This window comes from Dermacentor andersoni, chromosome 1 (assembly GCF_023375885.2).
Source record: "Dermacentor andersoni chromosome 1, qqDerAnde1_hic_scaffold, whole genome shotgun sequence".
In the NCBI taxonomy this organism is placed as follows: Eukaryota; Metazoa; Arthropoda; class Arachnida; order Ixodida; family Ixodidae; genus Dermacentor; species Dermacentor andersoni.
This window is the reverse complement of record NC_092814.1, coordinates 175,902,347-175,926,282: the sequence shown is the minus strand read 5'-3', so window position 1 is coordinate 175,926,282 and position 23,936 is coordinate 175,902,347. Positions and strand designations below refer to the sequence as shown.

The window sequence follows — 23,936 nt, the reverse complement described above, 5'->3', positions numbered from 1 at the left end:
TTTTGTGCCCTTGTGTTTTTCTTAAAGGCTCTGTTTTCACATGGTTCATGTTTGCTGTTTCCTCGGATAAAACAAGGGTGCTGAAAGTGAAACATGTTTTCTTTGACTGTCTCTGAACAAAACTGTAATTGTAGTTCTTGCTGCACTTTAAGAGCTTATCTGTTTTCAAGTAGTGGAAGGGGAGCATGAATGTTGAAGTAATTATATTTAGAAGTGTGTTATGTTTAGGGCTGTGCAAATATTCGAAACTTTTTAATGATGAATCGATTACTAGTGTCCTATCAAATTTTGTCCTTGAATGAAATAGTCAGTATTCGTAAATGTGAATATTTTTCGAATATTTTTCTAATACGGTCGAACCCACTTATAACAACATTCAAGTTCCACGAAAATTCCATTGTTGAAACCGGTAATTGTTATAACCGGGTTGCATGAAAAAAAAATCAATATAGGAGATGGCGTAGCTGTTCCAAGAAAACTGCAAAGGCTGGGAGGCCAGTTCTCCCCACTACCTTTCTCCATCCGGCTTCTGATTGTGTTGACTTTTTTAACTGTTTAACTCTGCTTCCTGCACTCTCCGATCGCGTTGTTAACAAGCCACGGCTGCCGGCATTCAAGAATGGCACTGCTATAACAACTGCGAAAGGGGTCACGGGTGGCAGGTGACATACAAGCTCCGCCGAGGCATTGCTTTGGTGGCCCCAAAAGACCCCTTTTAAAAAATGTGGGAAGGTTGCCATGGCAGCATCTGAGCTTGAGAAATGCAGAGGAAATGCTAGGACGTGATCACCACAAGCATCTCACCACGTACTTCCCACTGGCTTGCACCCGCAGTGGTTGCTCAGTGGCTATGGTATTAGGCTGCTGAGCACAAGGTCGCGGGAACAAATCCCGGCCACGGCGGCCGCATTTCGATGGGGGCAAAATGCGAAAACACCCGCGTAATTAGATTTAGGTGCACGTTAAAGAACCCCAGGTGGTCGAAATTTCCGGAGTCCTCCACTATGGCGTGCCTCATAATCAGAAAGTGGTTTTGGCACGTAAAACCCCATAATTTAATTTTTAATCCCACTGGCTTGCACGAGAAAACCGCATGTCCATCAGCCTTGCTTGCTTTACATGAAGCTTGCCGATATCCTTCTCCAAGGCATCCAGGTGCTCTACATAGTGAAGCGGGAGGTCCCTCGCAAAAACAAGCCCATGAGGGACTGAAGTACAGGACCTCCCGTGGGGACAATGTTTAGGCAGCCTGCCCTACCGCGTCAGCGCAGCCGTCGTGGCTGTCTCTGTCACTATCCGATGCAGCACATTCGCGACAATCATCTTGTCAGTCAGAAACATTTCATTTCCAAATCTATGGCAGTGCGCTTTCTTTTCACTGGCAACGTCGTGCATTGCTGATGATCGGCTGGCAGATCAGCCATCTTCTGTTTCGGTGGCAAGTCAAACGAGGCTGAGAAACAATGTGGCCAGGAACAACTTCGATGCAACGAACAAATACAAGCATGAGCGACTTAATCTGTTAGCAGAATTGCACAGAATGAGGGCCGTAGAATAAAGAACCCAACTGTGAGGGGCAGCGAGCAATCTGGGAGCAGCGCCGGCAGCATTGTCAGTGCAGTTGGCGGTGTCCATTCGTGTTTCGAAGGGTGGCGCAGCACAGAGCTATGGGCGCAGCCCATTCATGTTCGGAGAGGTGGAAGGATGATGGGAGAGATTTCGCACGAGGCTGGCATGCATCTCTCATGGAGAGAAGTGCGCGGCGGCAGTTGGGATGGCGGGTGATCGGGTGTGGGATGTCACCATGCGCTGGGCAATTATCAACAACGAAGCATACATTCCTGCTTGTGACCAGGAACTTGCGGTCAAGCTGTCGAAAGTAACCTTAAAATATTGTGCCTGTGACCCAGGCTTTCTTGTTGTGCCTGTAGATAAGCTCATCCCTTGGCAGCAGCCGTGCATTTTTAAAGCAGCGAGGCTTCCCACTCTTTCCAACTACGAGTAGCGGCAGCTTGTGTTTACCGCACATGTTCGCGCTGAACGGAACGGTAATTCTTTCCTTGCCCTGCTTTCAACCCTTTTCCGCGGTGTCCTTTGCTGCGAACGTTTTTGTGGGCACCATATTGAAAAAAAGGGCTGCCTTGTCAAGGTTGTACACATCATCTGCACTGTACTCGCTAAGCAACGGAGCCAACGTGTGTTTCTTGGAGTCGTCGACGGCACTCTCGTTTGCGCTGCCGCTCTCGTTTGCGCTGTCACTCTTGCCACAGACGGCTATGAAAGTCAAATTATTGGGCTCTTTAAAACGGCTGAACCATCCATTGCTACACTTGAACTCTTCGTGCCCAAGTTGTAGAGCCAAGTCGTTGGCCTTCTCCCGCAGTATCGTTCCATTGACGGGAAGGTGGGCTGTGTTTGCTTTCTGCAGCCAGCGAAGTAAAGCTGATTCCACATCTTGGTACGTGGGAGCCCGTACTCGTGACCGCTTCGAAGAATATGTCTTGCTGTAGGCCTCCAGCACCTTCGACTTGTTCTTCAATATTGTGGACAACGTCGAGAGGGGCACGCTGTGCCTTTCAGCCAACCCGGTCTTGGAACACGTGTTCTTACCCGCTTCTTGGATCAAGCAGAACTTCTGCTGTAGCGTTAAACTGCACAGTTCAGAAAAAAAAAGAAAAAAAGAATGCCACACTAGCTGCAACACCCCTAACCACCGCACACAAAGAAACGGCTCAGACCGGCGTTGCGTGCACACACGTCACCGCAGGTGCGGAGAGAGAATGGGTGAACGGCAGCCAGTGGTAGCGGCACAAAACACGCGCTGATGCTGCGACCGCTGCGACTGCGAGGAGCGTGCGGAGTGCGGGACGAGAACACGTGAACCGGTATGCCCTCTGCGTTGCAGTGAAGCACGTCTTCTCCACTGCAGGCCTGCGTTTTGGCAGTGTGCGGGCTGTACCGTGGACTGCTTTTTGTGCCAGCAGTACTACGGGTCGGGTGCTTCGTCTATAAATAATCGCGATTACTATGTGGCGTCGCCTCGTGGCTCTGAATGGCCGTCGTTTCGTCGGGTTTGCGGTGAAATGGGGACTGGGAATTGCCACATAGCACCCCAAATCTTCGAATTAACCGGATTGGCCTAGGCCGCCGGTTCGAATTGTCCGGTCAAATTTACATTGGAAAATACTGGACCTCAGAAAACCTTCGAATTATCCGGTATTTTGAATTAACGAGGTTTTACTGTAGTACATGCATAAGGGCCTCCTTAATGCCATATAGCCCAGCTGACATAGGTGATGTTGCTCGCTCAAGATGAAACGAAAATCACTGTCCTGTAGAGGGCACAAAAAGTTCGCACAATGAGCAACTTGAGTTGTAAAGCCATATGTGAAAATATGTGTCACAGCTGCATATATTTCAGAGCAGTTTGATGGGTTGCTGCTTGAAGCATTTTTTTACCGATTCTAGGGATATATGGCATAATTGACGAAACCTGAACAGGAATCAAGATAAATATTCTTCCAACAGCATGCCCAAGCTCTGTGTAGCTCTGGTTCTAGAAATATTCTTGTACACATTGTCTCCCACACACAAGAGAAAACTTGAGACAGTGCGAAACAACTGTCTTCGAGTATGTCTTGGCCATCCGACTCCTGTCTTCGAGTATGTCTTGGCCGTCCAAAGGAGTTGTCCCACTTAGGAACAGTAGCAGAAGCTGGATGCCTGCCTCTTGACATTTTGTCTTCACAGGAGACACTTCTGATTCATCTCATACACTCAAACTTTGAGTATGTTGAAAGACCTGTAGCAATATGTGTCTGCATAGTGTATGCAAAGCCACATGCGGTGCACATTGCATACATAGCCGCGTAGGTATATACAAGAGTAGATTATACGCATTCTTTTAGTGAAGTTGAAAGAAGCACCTTGGAAGGAGGAAACTTGAAAGGGCAGAAAAATGTTGACGAGCCAGAAACAGTAGGCAACTAGGCAAAAAAGAATGCAGTCTCTGTAGAGAGACAGAGAGAGAGGAAAAGCAGGGAGTGAGTTTCCGCTTTGCTACCCTGCATTGGGGTGAGAGAAATAGGGGTTGGAAAGAAAGGAAAGACAGATAGAAATAATGAGGAAAAAAATATTAACAGGAAGGGCATTCCAGTAAGAGGTGTTAACACAGGCCGCTTGATCTGAATAAGCACAGTAGTGCTTGCATGGCCTTCTGATGCCATGTTGAGTCACATTGATGTTGTAAAATTCTTGCTTCCAACAGAGGCTGGCTATCCTACTGGTGTAGTACGACCGAAAGCAATTGCCTTGGCATGCTGTACTACAGGCACTGGCACAGAACATGATGTATTGTTTCCTCTTGGCCGCAATAGCCACAGGCTGCAATGTCAACCATTCCTATACATAACACATAGGCATTGTAAATGTGATGTCGAGCCATGGCCTACACAAAAGGCTCGCATCTCTTATGAGGAAGTCTTGGTGAAAGTAGAAGGCTTAAGGTTGGATCCAGGGTTGGATCCGATGCAAGTGAATGTAGTGCATTGGCGTGCAAGTATGCAGAGCATCCTTGCAGCATCTGTCCTAGACAGCGGGATTAATAGGCAGTTGTCTTGTACGTGTGCTAAACGAGCAGCTTGATCGGCACGTTCGTTGCCAGTAATACCACGGTGACTTGGTAGCCACTGAAAAATGACTTCGTGTCCTAAGTCAGGAAAAACACAGATATACCATCTCTGGCTCTGTAACAGCTTATGTTACTCCTAATATATAAGAAGTACCAGAATTACACACACATATACACTGACGGCGCCTTCCTGCCGAACAGTGCTACCGCAGCTGTTGTCACTCCAGCAAAAGCCACCACTATCAAGTTCAAGACATCTCGCTTGATGACGTCGGTGCCAGCAGAACTTGCAGCACTTCGCGTCGCATAACGCTTCATTAATGATGAACCAGTACACAATTGGTTCATTTTCTCGACTCGAAGACAGCACTGCAGCCTCAATAGAATGTGTGGTATTCGAAGGAGCTTTCGTCAGAAAATTAAGCACAAATTTGTGCTAATCTCGCACTACCTGCTAGTGCAGTCGGCTACGGTAGGAAAGTATTTCTATAGAAGTTCCAAGTGCTACCTGGCTGTATCTACAAAACATTTTATGTACGTCTCCAGGGCAACGTGTCTAATGTATAATCCATTTTAACTCCATGTTCTAAAGCACCCTAAGTCATTCAGCTTTGCTAAGGGCACCCTTCTACAAATTTCCATTCCATTTTTGTTTTCTGTATAGTCGATGCATAGGGCCACTGTTCCACTCAGCGAAAGGTTCCCGGCACCTTTTCACTTCTTTCACAAATAATTCTTTGTCAGTTCACTGTCATTTCATTCCCCCCCCCCCCCCCCCTTTTTCACTGCCAGCTGCACTCCTCCGAGTGCTGCATCTAGGGGCAGTCTCCCTCCACCCCACCCCTTGCTCCCCCCTTAGTGGTTCCACTGCATTTGAGATTGATTAAAAACACTGTTTCAACGATCAGGGTGGTCACAATTAGTGTATAGCCTTTCGCTACAACGTCCTCCATTGTCAAACGTTGTGGCATTGAAACAAAACAACAACAAAAAGCAGAAGCACTTGCCAATTTGTTTGAACCAGACAACACTCTGCAGGCTTCTAAATGTGCACTTTATGTGAAGGTGAGTAAGGATAAAAAATGTATTTGTTGACAAAACTCTCGCAGAGGCTCCAAAAGACTCGATGCAGCAATTGGAAGCAGCTGCTAAGTTGTTGGCTGATGAGGCAAAGAAAGACACTCCAAGGATGCCTGGCAAGGACATCCTTTTTGTCAGGTAAGGATCTCCAAGTTGTCACAGCTCCGGTATAACTACTTGAAAAGGTGTCTTGTTGGTATTAAATGTTAGCCGACTAATGCACAAAAAACGCAAGGACAATACCGGGTGCATGAGGTGTTTAAGAACACAGCTTTGAATAGTCATAGACTTTAGCATTTTCATTATATCTGTCTAGGTGCCTAACTTTTTCTTCACCAAGCCCTCTGTCACCTATGTAGCACATTTATTTGAGAGTATCAGCTTCCAGTCTGACACAGGAACAGTGTACTTCGATTTGGTTGGTGCATGTTAATTAAAATGCTCCGAAAGTCTTTAATGTTTCAAAAATGGGCAAAACTGTCTTGTATACATCAAAGTAATTGTTTGTTTCTTAAGGGGTGGGACCACAGAGGATGAGCAGAGTCTAGCAGAGTGGAGCCGCACTACAAACCCTGATGAAATCAGCATAGATGATGAAGACAGCTCCGATGATGACCAACAAGTTCAAGGTGAGTTTAGTTTTGGCATTTAGGCTGCAATTACCGTATTTACTCGAATCTAACATGCACTTTTTTTCCGATAAAACAGGTCCAAAAATTGCATGCATGTTAGAATCGAGTACAACCCTAAATCTGCGTTACCATATCGCCATCGGCATTTCAACATGGCCGCGTCGTACGTGCTTCAAGCCTAGCTGCCGTAGCTTTCTCCATGCGCTGTAGTACATGTGCTTGGGCAATGCTTCCTTTGGCTTCTCCATGCGCTGTAGTACATGTGCTTAGGCAATGCTTCCTTTGGCTTAGGTTGGTTCACCGTCTGTCTACCCGTTTTCTGCGTTTGCTCTATCAGCATGGAAGTGCCGACTGCAAAGACATGCAGAGTCCATCATGATGCTGCAATTAAAAGGAAAGCGATCTTGTGTGGAGACGGATGGAAATCGGGCCGCGTCACGGGCGTTCGGAGTTCCCGAAACTTGCATGCGGGACTGGCGCATATAGGAGAGGCGTTCTACATCAGCTTCTGCTACGTACGGCGCAGCCACGCGGCCCCTATCTTGAAAGCGATTTGTGATGGAGGCAAGAACTAGTCTACGCATCTAGGCGCACCGCGCTGTGTTCTCGTCGCTTAGTTTGTGTCAAAGCGAGAGGCCGCACAAAGGTCAGTTCCCCCACTCCTGCTACCTCACTCCAGCGTTTAAAGAGTTTCTGCAGTCATTAAGTTATACGTGTTCATGCTTGTGTGCGCACGACACCATACTTGTTGATTTAGTTATAAGCGAACATTTAAAAGTTTATACGGCCAATAAAACTACTATCCTTACTTTTTGTATAGCTGTCTACTAATTTGCTATCATAATCGATGCTTTGCCTTTCGTGCAAAACTGCGACTTTTGTTATTTATCGCAACTTTAGTGCATTGGGAGTAAATCTTTGTTTTTCCAAATGAGAGAAAGTTGTATTTCTGTATGAAATAATGAGGTGCGTGGTACTGTAAAATACTTTTTTTTCTTTAGGTCACGGCAAACGCGTGCGCGTTACAATCAAGGGCATTTTCTTTTTTTCTTTCCTTTTTCTTCTTTTCTCCTCTCTCTCTTTTTTTTTTTTTTTTTTACAAAAAATGGGTGCGCATTACAATCGAGGGCGCGTTAGAATCGAGTTAATACGGTAAGGTGTGCTGTGCTCAGATAATATGGTTCAAAGTGCAGATGGTGCAGGAATAAATTTTTGGTATAGTTAACGATTTAGACATGCTATCTAAATTATTTTAACAATATGCTGATATGCTAGAGGCCTTTGACAGTGCCGCTGCAAGGATGCTGCCATTTTTGAACACGTCACTGCACACCACCATTGAGGGCCTTCTGGCTTCCCTTCTCAGTAAAGGATGACATGCTTAATAAATGCAGGAAAGTGCAAACAGTATGTTAGTGCTTGAAATAATTTACACAAAGCAGTAGATAGCACTTACCGCGTTAATACTATGTAATCTGTCGTGACAGTTGTTATGTGTCAGCAATTTGTTCATAACATTGTTTTCAGTGCCATTAAAAATGTATCTGCTCTTTTTACTGCCTCCCATAGCCATCGGTTCTTTCGAACATGCAAAAGAATGACAGCCTTTGGAGATATCTAAGCAGTGACAAGTCAGAGCTATATATACATGTACACATGAATGCATATACTTAGCTATGCTATTATATTTGCTTATCTGTCACCGGGTTAGTCATTTGGATAAAAAAGGATAAAGCACTTGAATTTTGCACCCACAGTACCTTGGTGTTTTGCGCTTCAGTGAAACTGCAGTCGGTTAAGGACATCTTGTTTTGCTTTACATGCCCGGAAGAAACTTTGCAGTGAAGCAACATCCTTTTAGGTAATCCCTGTGCTTGCCGCACTATAGAAAAATGTGTTTAAGCAGGAGATGATCTTGTTTTATCATCATGACTGCATGCACCATCCACTGAGATTATGCATACGTACAAGCCTTGACTGAAAGATTCATACACCTCCTTTAAAACTTTTGAATTTGAAAAAAGAGATTCAAAGGCCCTTAAAACTCTTTGGATATAAATGTGCTCCTTGAATTTCTTGAAAACTGTGGTTGGGGGTGACTTTTCAACATTCAAAGCAACAAACTTTGTCCGAGGCTCTGCCATGGACACTGTTTATCGGGAAAACATTCTAGATATTGTCCTTTCCAGAATGTCGCTAAGCGATGCAATGTGGCATGTCCTCAGCCAACAACAGGCTCATTTAAATTATCATTGCCATCGTGGAGCTAGACAAAGCCAGATCAAGCGACTAAGCTGTACCTCTATTTTTGTTGTTTTGCTAGTTGGTTCACACTGCAGCCATCATGGTTCGATATGAGAGCCCTAGGCTCTAGAAATGCCTGGCGTGAAGTAAGTTTCTGCCAGTTGGCTTTAATGTGATGAGTATTGACTGAAGCCGGACACTAATAGCTGACTGACACCATTACAATGGGAAAGTCAAGTTTGGAAACCCACTTCAAGAGCTCAAAGTATGTGTCATACTCAGCAACTGCTTAGCTGCAGCTAAGAATGAGACTTCACTATTTTCCAGTGTATGTGAACAAATAAGGTTTATTTCCCCCTTCTTGAAATTTGGCCTTGAAATCTTTGAATTGTCCTTGTATTTTGAGTCGAATGTTCTGTACAAACCCTGCCTGACTGGTTATCTCCTCCAGTGAATAAAATTGGCACTACCAAACGTGAAATTTTCATTCAAGGACCCCTCACCAGGTTGGGTCATTTTAAACAGACAAGCACAGCGCATACTTTATTCACTGACAATCATGTCACCAAAGTAATACATTGCTGCTAAAACAGTTGAAATTTCAAACCAAATATCACACGTCTTCCCTTTTCAAGGAAGTGCTGCTTCCAGCCATAGACTCAAGGTAACATGCATAAATGCCGTGACGTAAATTGCAGTACTATCAACGTCGCTCACCATGACACATTACATAGGTAAATCAGTAAATCGTCCAATGCAGAACGTGCATTGGTGCCACTGGAAATGCACCGCTCAACAAAACTGGAAGAAAAAAAGAAAAGAAGAAGGTGGGGTTCGTCATATGAAGCTGATGCAGTCCCTCAGCTCCATTATATGGGAGAATGCAGGGAAGGAACTTCACTTGTGGATGCTACTCGAGGCAGAGGGAGAGACTGTCTCTGTTGGCAGTTGCGCTTGCCTCCTGGTGGTATGGTAACGGGGCATTCGATTTCTTCTACCTCCTCAAATAATAAACTGACTTTAAAAATTATTTCAGTAAAATAAAGCTAATATGGTGTTCATTCAGTCCATAACTAAACCTTGCAATGGGGCCTGGTACCCTTTAAGCAGCACGACAGTGTGGTGACATCAAAAGTGTGCAAAAGGACACTCAAGTGTTCACTCAGTCATGCTCTTAGCTGTTCATATCACATTCATATTAAAGCTAAACGTCATTTCTTTAAAAAGACTCAGTAGCCTAATTTGTAAAAATACTCATTCGGATATAATAGACAGTCATTTATTTACTAAAAGGCATTGTCTGCATGGCACGCAAACTCGCATTTCTTCTTAATGGTACTGCAGGATATGTTGATATCGCATAGTGCCAGACGATACTTTTTAGGTTTACCAAGCCACACTTTATTTCATATGTGTAATACGGTATCATATCCACTCTGTAGAATCAGCACAAGCCCATTCTTCTTTTACGGCGATTCAGGCACTTGGCTGCACTCGTAAGGCATTGTATGGCATCGGAACTGGCAGCACCGTCTCTTTTGTGCTCCGCAATCGAACCTGTAAACGGTCTATACTACACAATTGGCCACAACTGCATATTTGTAAGCTCATTTTGTCATTTGTTTTTATTACATAAGAGGAAAAGCAACAATTTTTTCCAGCTTCATCTTCATGGGAATGCATACAACAGCACTCATACTGGGGAAACTACAGAATGGTTTGAGACTAGGCCAACGCTTAGAGGATAAAATACAGTAGAACTTTGTTGATATGATCCCGTCACGTACGGTTTCCCAGTGCTAACGTTGTTCGCAATCAAGAACACAAAAAAATGACCCAATAGAGTTACGGTTAGTTTTTAACAGTTCATATGTTCCTGGAAAACACAATCTTTCAGCATCAACGCTCAGTAGATCGCCATACTGCGATCATATGATACGTTTTCCGGCCACTAGATCCCATGTAAACAAAAAAAAGCCACGAGGTGCGCACGATCGAGAAAAGTAGCTGCCCACAGTAGCTTTCCCGCAATACTCACCTGTCCTTCTTACGTGAAAATGCTGGAGCGCAGCAAGTTACTTCTTCCAGTACCAGCAAATATCTTCCTGGGTCGTCGCACACCGTATTCACAGTTATCGCCATCAACAGTATTGCGATAAGCATCTTCACTCATCTGTTTCACTGTGCATGTTGCCGTAATGCCGTTAAAAGCATACTGCACGCTTTTAATCTTTAATAGGCGGTAACCCAAACACGCCGCCATTCCCTGTTGCAGGCCGCGCAAAGGGGCGTCATGTATCGCTCTGGTGGCATTGTAGGCATTGTATTTCGGTGTTGCCCATTAGCTCAATTACAGTTATACTTCCCTCCCAGTCTTATAACACTATGCAATAGCAAAATTACAATAAGCATCTCGGGTTATTTGAGTCCTAGTAGCTTGACACGCTTGTCTGTCCATGTCTTGTGCCACAACAATTCGCGCTGAGTGGGCACGTCAAAACTTCCTGCCAAAATGCCCCACTCAAAGAAGCTGCTGACTCAGGCCGAATTCGAGGAGTGCAAATGTAAGTGTCCTGAAGCCGTCAAAATAACATGTCTCGGGTCGCTCGAGCCCCAACAGGTCGGCTCGTATCAGCGTCTCATCTCGTCTCGTGCTGTAACGATTTGCGCTATGCTTCGCATTACGTAGATGTCAACTACAGTTTAGTCTATCAATTTTTTTAGGGACTTCCGAACACATTTTCTCGGTTAGTATGTATTATTTTTTTTTTTCACTTTTCTTTTTCCTAAATATATGCAGGAGGTTCTATTGCATTTGTACTAACGCAATCCATAGAAATTTCAATAGGTTAGAATAGACCATTATGGATAGTATTTCTAAATATTAAGGGAGCTTGTGACAACGTAGACAGGAAATCGCTATGGGATATTCTCAAACATGAGGGCAAAGACGACGATTTCGTGGAGCTGTTGAGGGAAGTATATAGGGACAACCAAGTAGACATTGTATTGGAAGGCCGGAGGTGCAATGAAGTAGTAGAATTTCACCAAGCACTGAAGCAAGGCTGTCCTCTGTCTCCATTATTGTTCACACTTAATGTTAAGGGCATAGAAAAACGACTGGAAAACAGTGAATTGGGTTTTGATCTATCTTACATCTGTAATGGGCAAAATATGCAACACAAGGTCCCTGGGCTGATGTATGCGGACAACATAGTGCTACTAGCAAACAATGCAAGGGATTTACAGAGACTTGCGAATATCAGTGCTAACACAGCAGCAAATCTAGGCCTTAAGTTTAGCACAGAGAAATCTGGAATTATTATCTTTTATGAAGAGGCAAGTAATGATGCGGTATCAATCCAACAAGAAGTCATATCCAACTGGGTTTCTACATAAGCGAAGGAAGTACCTACTCAAATGTCCACCAAGATAATCTAAAAGTGAAAGGGAAGTGGAATGTAGCAATAATGAAACATAGAGGACTTTGTGGCTACAATAAATATGAGGTGGTGCAAGGCATTTGGAAAAGTGTAATGGTTCCAGCGGTAACATTAACAAATGCAATTCTGTGCTATAAAATCAGAAATCTTGTCAACGTTGATGATTAACCAGAGGGCGGTAGGCCAACTGGCTTTGGGGTCCCAGGATGAAACCACAAATGAGGCAGTGCAAGGTGACATGGGTGGGGCTTCTTTTGAAGTCAGAGAAGTGGAGAGCAAGATTAGTTTTGAAGAAAGACTAAGCAACATGGATGAAAAGAAATGGCCGGCTAAAGTGCACGAATAGTTGTACCTCAAAAGCGTGGACGTGGAATGGAGGAAGAGGTCAAGAAAGTTGGCAGCCAAGTACAGGGTAAGAACGTGAGAGAAACAAAGATGTTAGATTGGACACAAAGAATGGAAACAAGAAAGACCATGGAGATTTACAAGAATGGGCAGAAATCGGGAGGGAAAATCTGTATGATCTCCTGAAGTGCCTGGCTATTTGAGGCCCAAGCTGGCTGCTGGAGGGCAAAATCGTACTGGAGCAAATATGCATCACAGGATGAAGCATGTGTCTGCTGCAAAAACAGCCCTGAAACAACTCGGCACATCGTAATGGAATGCCAAGATATGCACCCGAGGGAGTCTACCTACCGGGCGTGGTGGGATTCAAAGAAGGTGGAAGGATTGGCTGGTGAAAAGTGGAGATAAGTAAGAGACGATCAGAGTATTGGTAGCAGAAAAGCAGGGAAGGGATTGTTAGAACCGTAGTCATTGCAAGTGTAGATATTGGTACAGTATACTGATGGAGGTTTTAAATATGGAAGTTAAAATTGAGATCGGATAGGCAAAATACTAGATAGCAATAGATGTAGCAAAATCTGATGGTAAATCAAGCAGGCTAGGGGACTATTTTTCCCCACCCCATTTAAAAGGGATGCCAATAAACATATCAAGTTGTTTTGAGAGAGGAGGAGAGGTTGAATAGAACCACCAGAATAACCTGCAGTGATTACAGTAAGAAAATTATTTTTGTAATGTCACTTGCCATCCAACAGCAAGGTGGCAGCAGAGAAGATGGGCCACTGAAGGCTTCTCCACACTAAACACAGACCAACCAACTCCATCATAACTAACTGGGCTTCATCGGCTTTCAAAAAATGCAGACTAAGACAAAGACGAATTATGATGAACGCTATGTCCAGCCTTACATAACAGGTGGTTAGGTTATAAATAAGTTTGTGCTAGAGCTGTTACGATCAGCTAGCGGAGGCAGCGACCTTCGAGCCTCCCCTGCTTTCCTGCGACAAATCGGCTTCATGAAGCTTACAATACATGCCACCAGCATTGCCCAGATGGCGATGAGGCCCGACATAGACTGTGACGGATCAACAAAGAAGCTCCCTTCAAGGTAACGACGACCACCGGATTCTGTAGGCATGGTAACCACAGTGAAGGCCAGGCTTCCCAGGTCTCTGCAAACTGACCATCGTGCGGAGCCCACTAATTGATGCAAGAGGCCAACGTCTTCTGTGGTAATGGCATCGACATCAGGGCCTCTATGTTGTACATGTTTGAAAAGCCGACATCTGGTTTTGCAATATTTGGTTTTGACAAAATGCACCAGCGGCATAGGCAAGAGAGTGACCCTCAATTGATGCCAGACTCTGAGGCTGTGATCCTCGAATCCTACAGAAAATACTTGAATACAACTGAAACAGTGAACGTTCGAATAATACTATTTGGGGAAAGGTGGCACCAAAGAGGGTGCCCTTGATGCAGGAAGCCTTTCAAGTGTTCATGGTTTCCCGTTGGTACAAAGTTCATCCAGGTCAACAGGACCAACTGAAACAATTCCCATATGCAACACGGATAAAGGACGGTAACAAGAACGGTAGCAAAAGCTGCATGCACCGAAAGTGTGCGCGAAGATCAGGCTGTTGGCCACCGCAAGCTATGGAGATCATATCGGATATGCTTGTTCATCCATATAGTTCGAAGCTTACTGTCTAAACACAAGCTTATATAAAAAGGGACCGAAAACTACTACGTAATCAAGGAGTGCAGACCGCTTACGTAAATACGGTGGAAAATATCTAAAGAAATTCCACAGCCACCTTAATTCTACACAATAAAAGCAGGAAGATACCTATAAAGAAACCAACAAACACCAAGGACAACATAGGGGAAATTACTTGTGCTTAATAAATGAAATGAAGAAACGATAAATTAATGGAAATGAAAGTGGATGAAAAAACAACTTGCCGCAGGTGGGGAGTGATCCCACAACGCTCGCATTTCGCGTGCGATGCTCTACCAATTGAGCTACCGCGGCGCCGTTTCCCCGTCCACTTTCTTGGGTATTTGTTTTCTTGTAGAACCCTGGGAGTGTTAGCCAGTGCCACCACTCACAAACCTTGGCGGCAGACGTGGAACATCCTTTCTGCCGCAGGCATCACGAGAACGTGATCTTTTTGGGTGAAGGCAACCAACCGGTCAATAAATCCACGCATGCTACCTGAAGGCATCAATGTTGCCGGATTCGAGACCCTCGTTATGTTATGACGGAGAAGAAAGGAGGTTAACCGAGGGGCCCGATATTTTATTAGTCATATCATAAGAAACCGACAAACACTGACACCAAGGACAACATAGGGAAATTACTTGTGCTTAGTAAATTAAATAAAGAACTGATAAATTAATGGAAATGAAATTGGATGAAAAAAACTACTTGCTGCAGGTGGGGTACGATCCCACAGGATGAAAAAACAACTTGCCGCAGGTGGGAAACGATCGCACAACCTTCAAAAATGTGGGCACAGCCTTCAAAAAACCAGTCGAAATTAGTGAGACCCGACGGCTACAACACCCGATAAGCAGGATGGCCAAAGTTGAATTCCTACGCAGGCGTCTGTGGCTAAGCATGAACAGACGAGCCGGCTTCTTTCGGAAATACATAATTATAATCAAAATTTGAAAGCAGATTTTAGCTTACTTCAGCCTGTCTATTAAACTGCCTCAATACACCGTAACAGTAGGAAGAAGCGCACTGATCCAAACAGCCTTCTTGATTGACGTCAGCTATTGGCCAATACCAACTGTGTATGGCAATATGCTATTGGGGGCGAGGATTTGCGGAGTTGCCATCTGTCGGAAGCGCCTCCCTTGCGTAGTATGAGGGATCATGCGGCTCGCTCCTTATGGTTTTCTTTTATGGCGCTAAATAAAAACACCATGCGGCAGCCTTCCTGGATATTTATTTAAGTAAAACGAGGGAAGCTTTTCGCTGTCGATATAATAATCTTGGGCAAACTGAAATCACAGAATCGTTTACAGACGCTATCTTTTTACCAAATACGTACAGTGAACGCCACTGCGCGCGGTCGCCACGATGGGAGTCTCCCGAATCCATCGTGGCGTGAAAGTTAGGCAAACGCTGAGAGTAAACTATGTGAATTATGTTCCTATAGTGGGCTGTCTGTATAACTAAATGGAGCATAACAGAATGAAGCCTCAGTGCAGCGATCGCATGAGTTTGCTGCGACTGACTGCGCGTCTGCATGCATGTCCGCGCACAATGTTTCGCTTTCGCTGTAAGCACGTTTTCGCACCATGCCATGAGCTTTAGGACACAGCATATGAGCATTTGACATGTTTAAAGAGGAAAAGAACCACGACTTCAGACGTGACGTGACGAAGGAGTGGAAAGGATGTCCCGTCTGAAGTCAGGGTTCTTTTCCTCTTTAAACATGTCGGACCAACTGGCCCAAAGTTCTCCCCTCTTGAGCATATGACAGTACACTAGCAACCATTGTTGCGTGGACGCTATCCAGAACTGTTCAAAAATAATTTAATTATAAAGACTTCGACGCCTACGGCGACTGTGATGTGCCGTCGCGACGATTCAATCTTTTTGTCTGCTAAATTCTTGGACATTTCAGTATTATTTCTCAAGTTACGTCGCACTGTATGTTTATCGGTCTTCTCAGCAGCGTGTGATTTCCCTCTGCTTCTTTTTCGTAATCCAGTGCATTAATTCATAACACAAACATGACCATATGCCATGCCTTTTTTTAATGTGCGTCTTACTGTTCCCTTACTGTTCCCTTTCCGTTCCAGCATACTTGCCAGTATCTAGCATCAACAAGTTCATAGACCAAACCGTCATGACATTAGCTGGGCAGCGGGTGCGGGCGAGCGTCTCAGTGTGCGTTTGCTGCTACTCACCGAACATCGCATTCCCGGCGCCATAGCAGAAATCTTCCTTGCGTCTCTGCTTGCTGCATACCCGAGTTATAGCCGATGGCTGTCTGCCAGTTCGAAGTTTCGCCAGCCAAGCTTCACGCAGCTCCTTGTCTTGCAGCTACGTGTGAACAAGGCTGACACTGGGCTACGTTGCGTACGTCCGGCACTGCAGCACCGAGCAGCAGCCTACCATGCTGCATGCCTCCAAAGGCAGCCACTACCTATTATAGTACTTTCAAATGTTGTCAAGCAGACACCCAAGGCGGTAAAGCCTCACCAATTAATCAGAACAGCAGCACAGGTGGGACTTTAAACTTTCGTTTTCAGCTCACTTTGGCACTTCCGAAGCAGCCGACGCAGCCGCTGTGTCTGCGTGATCCCTCATACCACGTCACGCCGACAGTGGTGCCAGCTTTTCCAGTGGTGGAGCTTGCCCCTAATATTACAAAATGAAGCGTCCAGAAAAAAAATGAGGAGCAGGCTTCTGTTGAAAAGAGAGCGTTTGAGAGAAAGGTTTCTTTGTACTCCTCTTGTGAGCTCCATGTGCCACGCACGACTGCAAAACTTGGCTGAGATGTTCGCAGCAGCATATCCTATCTGTAGGCTATGTTTTTTCACCAAGCCCGAGGGGTGGTTCAAGACCCCTTTCAGTTCATATGCAACATTACTATAGTTAAAAATAAAAATGTTTTCATTCAAACTCTACAATGTATGTAATAAATCCATGATTACATAACTTTGAGCCTATATACACATTTTTGTTTGCCATCACTCTGGTTCTTTTCTGCCTGTGCACCAACAATACAAACATCCCTTGATGTTTTCTGCACCAATGTTTACACATTCATTACTGTCTTTAAACCCTAAGGCTTCATGGAGACTGACTCCGTTTTGCTATACAAAGGAAATCTTCCTGGGTAAACGCTTTTTTATCTTTTATAACATAGTGTTTTTAAGCATCCTGCCCTAGCTTTAAAAAGAAGTGCACTGCCCCTCGAGTTACGGTAGAAAATGTTCTTCTCGATCTCCTTTATTCCTATTTAGCAGTCTTTCATTATTGTTTTATTTTCTATCTTCTCTAATCCCTGCTCATATTGTGCCTGTCTAACTTTAAGCTTAATTCTGTTTTTTGTCTCGCATGCTGTACTGTGGAAGCATGGGGAAGGTGGGAGATGGAAATTCAAGACGATGAGCAAAACGAGAACAAGGTAAAAAAATCTGGAGCCAAAGTTTCAACAAGTGGACTTGTCTTTTTCAAACCGACATATGCTTTCCTTGGCACAGTATATTGTCACACAGTAGTGATGATGAATAATACAGCAGCAAATCTGTGAATCACGAAACTAACTTTTATTGGGCAAACTTGTGACCAGAAAAGCAAGTTACACTCAAAGCACAGTGATCTGATCTGCCGGTCAAGCGCATCGCCTTTATACGGGAGCCATTGAACATTCCAGAGTAGTCGCAGGTGCCCGTGTGTCTTCTAGAAAGTTCTACACCATTTGCATCGCACGTACGTGCAATCAGATTACACAAGGTTCGGTGACAACAGACAGCAAATAGAACCATCAATAAATATCCAGAAGCTTCCGGTACATGCAGGCGCGTCCCGCGCTGAGCGATAACATTTGTTAGACGGTGAAAAGCGCTCACCCCAAAAAGATAAACAAGTCCACGTGTAAATATATAGGCAGGGTTCTAAAGGGGAAAGGGGGTAATGCGGGTGGGCGAGGCAATGACCGAGGGTATGTTAGCGGTGAGGGTGTAGAATTGAAAATAAAGGGGTGCTTTTCAGGCGGCCAGTTCACACGGCCACACAGCCCACTTCCACACGACCGTGTCACCGGCCGTGCGAATAGCACCTCATTATTTTCAATTCTACTCCCTCGCTGCTAACCCACCCTCAGTCGTTGCTCGCCCACCCGCATTACCCCCCTCATCCATTTAGAAGAACCCTACCTATATATAATATGCCAAGGAAAGCATATGTTACCTTAAAAAAGACAAGTTCACTTGTCGAAACTTTGGCTCCCACTTTTACCTTGTTCTCGTTTTGCTCATCATCCTGTACTGTGGCCTTCATACCTGGTGGTTTGTTTTCCAGTTATTTTTCGCCACTGGGAATCCATATTTTGCCTATACAAATACTTGAACACCCTTGGTGCCCATCTGCTGTCCTCCATATTTCTCAGTCTCTTCTCATAAGATACTTTACTTTCTGCTTCCCTAACCTTGAAAGATGCACATGTCCTTTTGCACCGTTTCATTTGTAGTTTTTCCATGGGTTCCTAATGCTAATCAACCTATAGCTCTTTGGTTTGCATCGAGGCCTGACTGTATTTGTGACCTCTTACCCTACGTAGGTGGTGCCTTCATAGACGACGGAAGTTTTGTGGTGATCCAGCAAGCACAGAGTGTATGGTCTAATTGATACATGTAGTCTCAGTTACATAACTTCATCACTTCCGCTTCAAGTGACAAAAAACACTTGATTCTATGCAACAAACATTCTATTAAAAAATAATTCCCAGGCCTTCGTGTAAGAACTGTGCTATAATAAATGCTGGCATACTAACATGGTGCACCCTTTAATTAGAGTGGGCCATGTTGTACATCTTGATCCCCAAGTACTAAAATTACTGATAGCTAACATTCTTGTTTTACAATAAGAGTAGACCCTCGAGCAAGTGCAGCAGCTGATTTTCTTGCAGAGAATTTGTAAGCATGAAAAGTTTCTGATATTCGACTCAATATTCATATATATATAATCTATTTGCTATCTACTATTTGCACACCTCTGGTGATAAACAGAATTACTGTCATTGTCAAGTATAAACAAAGCAGCATGCTATTACTGTAGCTGCATTGTACATCTGTCATACAGACCTGGATCATGCAGGCAGCACTACAACCTGGTCTCTGAAATATAAATGTAGGGTCACAATTCACGATCAATACATAATTCTGGAAGCTGCAAAATTGTGCTGTGATGTGGCTCACAGCTCAAATTTTGCAGGATTCAGGTGGATGTTGAGCGTTTCCATTCTTCACTCACTGTGGCCTATATTGGTCTATTAGTCTAGTGCTTATTTCCTGTCATTGAGAGATGTCACATGCCCACATCTGTGTAAATGTGAAGAACCTTCATGTGCTTGCTGAGGGTATGCCAATATTTGATAGGGGGTGTATTGAAAAGCAGTTGCCTTCTTTTTTTTTGCGTGTGTGTGTGGCATGCATAAAAATCAAAAATTTCTCTTTACTAATTCTCTTCTTTTTGATCTTTTCCAGAGGTAGCTGTGGAACAAAGATCCGTTCCAGAGGAAGTCTTTGGTGACCTTAAGAAATAGACACTTACTTCACTTCAAATAATTATAGTTAATCAGAGCTGTCAGCAAAAATAAAATAATTTTACTTTGTGCACACTATTTATTATTCAACTTTGTAGCTCTGTTTGCTGTTTACTGTGGGGACGCTTGACTTTCACACGACCCCTGTTTTTTCCGTATGGCCCTCATGTCTCCTGTTATCCGGCTTCTCCGTGTAGCTAAGCTCCGGTGGCAGTTGGTGTAGTTGCAGCATATTACAAGAGATGGCGCCAGTGTTGCGCTGACCTGGCAGACAAGAGCCTGCAAGCACCGTTATATTGTGTACGGTGTTCCTGAATCAGCACTGAGTAACTACACTGTACGTGAGAAGTCACGGTGGCACCGTCGACATGCAGTTTACAAATTGCCCGTTAGTCTACATTTTGCAGTTCGTCTTCGACCTGCTGCTCGGCGCAGGAGATGTGCACCTCGGAACTTTCGGGACTGCTGCGAACTGCGCTGGGCCGGCATGCAAGGAACGACCACGTGCCGACGCTGCCAACACATATCTTCGACCATCAACTGTATTAGCTTACCAGCACATGCGCCTACCCATCTGCTGTAGAGCGGCACCCAGCGTCTGCACTGTCCGTGGCTATATATACATTCTACAAGGGGACTCCTGTCACTGGACACGGTGGCACCGTTGACATGCAGTTCACAAATTGCCCGTTAGTCTACATTTTACAGTTCGGCCTGCTGCGACTGCGCTGGGCCGGCATGCAAGGAACGACCACATGACGACGCTACCAACACATATCTTCGACCATCGGCTGTAGAGCAGCACCCAGCGTCTGCACCGTCCGTGGCTATACATGCATTCTACAAGGGGACTCCTGTCACTGGACACGGTGGCACCGTTGACATGCAGTTCACAAATTGCCCGTTAGTCTACATTTTTCAGTTCGTCTTCGGCATGCTGCTCAGCGCAAGAGATGTGCACCTCGGAACTATCGGGACTGCTGCGACTGCGCTGGGCCGGCATGCAAGGAACGACCACGTGCCGACGCTGCCAACACATATCTTCAACCATCAGCTGTATTAGCTTACCAGCACATGCGCTTACCCATCTGCTGTAGAGCGGCACCCAGCGTCTGCACAGTCCATGGCTGTACATGCATTTTACAAGGGGACTCCTGTCACTGGACACGATGGCACCGTTGACATGCAGTTCACAAATTGCCTGTTAGTCTACATTTCACAAGTGAGAAAGTGGTTTGGAAAATGCATACGCTCAAGCGACCGTTTATTGCTGGTGTTGCCGTGCCCATGGCAGTATAGAGCTGTGTGCTAGTCATGCATGACATATTTTAAGAAGCTATTGTTGATGGGTGGAGATATTGAAAGCAACCTCGGCCCTCAACTTAAGGAAATCACCAAACAACTTACCAAAATTGCTTCAGACATTAAAGATATCAAAGAAAAGCGACTAGCAGATTAGATAGCAAGCTTGACGGCATTAGGAAACTAGAAGCTGGTCACCGCATGCCGTACAGAAATGGCTTGTATGAATAAGGTAATTAAGGGTCTTGAAGCAAGAATAGACGACCTAGAAAACCGCAGCAGGAGGTCAAACCTAATTGTTTATGGCCTACCAGAAATGGAAGAAGCAAGAGAAGAGCTAGAAGAGGCTGTAAACAAGGGAATAATCACAAAAATCCTTTAACTCGGACCTGTGGCCATTGAGCGCATACATCGCTTAGAAAGGGGAGGACCAAAGAAGACGAGGCCAGTCATATTTAAACTACTAGACGCACGAGGTAAAAGTGCCATATTCAAAAACAGCTTCAAGCTAAAGAACTTGGACATCTCGATAGGTAAAGCTTTTTTGCAAAACTTAGACCGTAAAGAAAAACTGAGACAGTGCTAAGCAAAACCACGAAAATAAACAGTGTCTTTGGCCTACAACAAACTGTTCATTAACAACCGTGTTTTTATCTGGGATGGTGAAAAGAATGACAGGGTAGAAATAAATACGCACAACAGAATGGAGCAAAAAAAGAACAAGAACGTGGAAAAAAAGAAAAAACAAAGTAAACCGCCTGGCAGCACACCAGAACCAGGGCAAAGAAAAACAACCTTTTAAACAAACGCCCGAAATGTCTTGAATAAGGTACAGCCATTTGAAAACTTATTGCTCAATCGTGAACCAGATATAGTGGCGGTCACCGAAACATGGTTATCATCGCCTGTATCGAGTCATGAAGTTATTCCCCCAAACTACACACTGGCTCGGAAAAGTAGGCAATCTCGTGGTGGAGGCGTGGCGTTAGCAATAAAGAAATCAATCCCACTGGTCATTCTTCCAGAAGTAGCTGATGCTGAGGCAATTTTTTGTAAGATTAACACTAAAGATTGTAATATTTGTGGACGATCTCGCCGCTGCCACCATATGTAAGATTTGGAGTCGGGCTTGTAGGACGGTCGGAGGAACTTGGGGCGACAGGACTAGGCGAACAGGATTTATTTACAGTAATTTACATTTGAACATGAGATACATTTACACAGTCTAGCGTGACTCCCAAATGCAGCCCGCAAGACGAAGCATACAGCAAACAAGCACACAGCTCACGAGTACATTGACGAGCACAGTCTATAGCTGCCGACAACAGCTGTTTTTAAACACTTCGTGTTACCTAGATCCCTAGGTGAGGCAAAACGTTCGACGTCATTGTAAACGCCGCCTCTCTGCGGGACGTTTTACACACACACAGTTTTCAGTGCCCCCTCCGAGGGCCGACGACCTTTGCAGCACTCGGAGCTGACCTTCGCAGCGCGGTCGTGGTGGTTAATTATGGGGTTTTACGTGCCAAAACCACTTTCTGATTATGAGGCACGCCGTAGTGGAGGACTCCGGAAATTTCGACCGCCTGGGGTTCTTTAACGTGCACCTAAATCTAAGTACACGGGTGTTTTCGCATTTCGCCCCCATCGAAATGCGGCCGCCGTGGCCGGGATTCGATCCCGCGACCTCGTGCTCAGCAGCCCAACACCATAGCCACTGAGCAACCACGGCGGGTGCGGTCGTGGTGGTGTCCATTGTCCTGCGTCCCCGTAGCCAGGTGGTGACGCCCGACCCCAGCCGGCGCCTCTAAATTCCAGAGCGGACCTCGCACAGTGTCCTCCGCCGCTGCCCATTGTCTGGCGTCTTCAAAGGCCCGTGAAAAGGCACCGCAAGGCATCTCCTTCCAGGATATCCCCCCTGCTTCAGTCAAACCGTGAAGGCGTTGGTGATTTCACTAACAATAGCTGATCGCGTTTAGTCATGCGCCGAGGGGTTGTTGACGCGGCACCTCGTGGCCCCTACGAAATTAGTCACCACGGCAGGTGTTGAAGGCTTCCATGGTATCTTCGGGGAAGCTCGCCACGCTCGAAGCTGCAGCTGGCTGCGAAAAGTTGCATGTTGCCACCTCGGCAGGTCATTCCTAACAAGGTACAAGTATAGTTGTTGGCTGCATCTATGAAAGCCCCATATGCGGACATGAATGGCTAATTGCCATAAAAGAATATTTGCAGCAACGTGCTCGAAATTGTCGTGTTATCCTCATGGGTGATTTTAACCTTCCCGACCTTAATTTGTCTACCATGCAGTACACAACAAAGACTTCAGAAGCCCTCCTCGATATGATGTTAAATTTTAACCTTTGCCAAATTGTGGAATGCCCCACAAGGGTGCAAAGTCAGTCTCTGAGTATACTCGACCTGATCTTACTAAGTAGTAACTTTCTCTTAGAACAAGTGAAGGTGGAAGTAATAGAAGGAATATCTGATCACAACATTCCGATGTGCATCTTGCCTCTGGACTAGGAAATATCAGTATAAACCGCAGCCCCAACTATAATCAATTTCGACAAAGCCAGACGACGCCCACATACAAACCTATTTAACTCATGAATTCCAAGAGTTTTCGGCATTGGTCTCGGGTCCTTTGACTGGTATAAATGTCTGGTTACGTTTTAAAGACACGGTGTCACACTGTGTAACAAATTTTATTCCTGTTAAATCGAAAAAAAATATTGAAAAATAACCTGTGTGTTACTTAGGAAGTAATACATGTGAAATACACGATAACACAGACAATATGTTTTATCAGGTGAGCACTGCTGAGGAATTGGGCACCCACCTGGGCCACAGGTTAGATGCTTTTTTAAGACTTCATTCCTCTGGCCCTGTAATACGAAAAGGGAAAAGGAAGCAAGTGGGAACCGAGCGACAGGTCTCTGGTATGTTCCCTGCACTTTACAGAAAGTGACTA

At 44.9% G+C, this 23,936-nt stretch overlaps 1 protein-coding gene across 2 annotated transcripts in view; it reads left to right on the top strand.

Moving 5' to 3' along the window:
• Positions 1–19,736, top strand: part of fand (Pre-mRNA-splicing factor SYF1 fand) — a 127,822-nt gene extending 108,086 nt beyond the window's left edge. For both annotated transcript variants that reach the window (XM_050195065.3, XM_050195064.3), the window contains 3 exons: positions 5,740–5,848; positions 6,227–6,339; positions 19,605–19,736. In XM_050195065.3, coding sequence (XP_050051022.2) covers positions 5,740–5,848; positions 6,227–6,339; positions 19,605–19,663 — 281 coding nt within the window. In that variant the 3' untranslated portion in view covers positions 19,664–19,736. The remainder of the gene's footprint in view (positions 1–5,739; positions 5,849–6,226; positions 6,340–19,604) is intronic.
• The last annotated feature ends 4,200 nt before the right edge of the window (positions 19,737–23,936 follow it).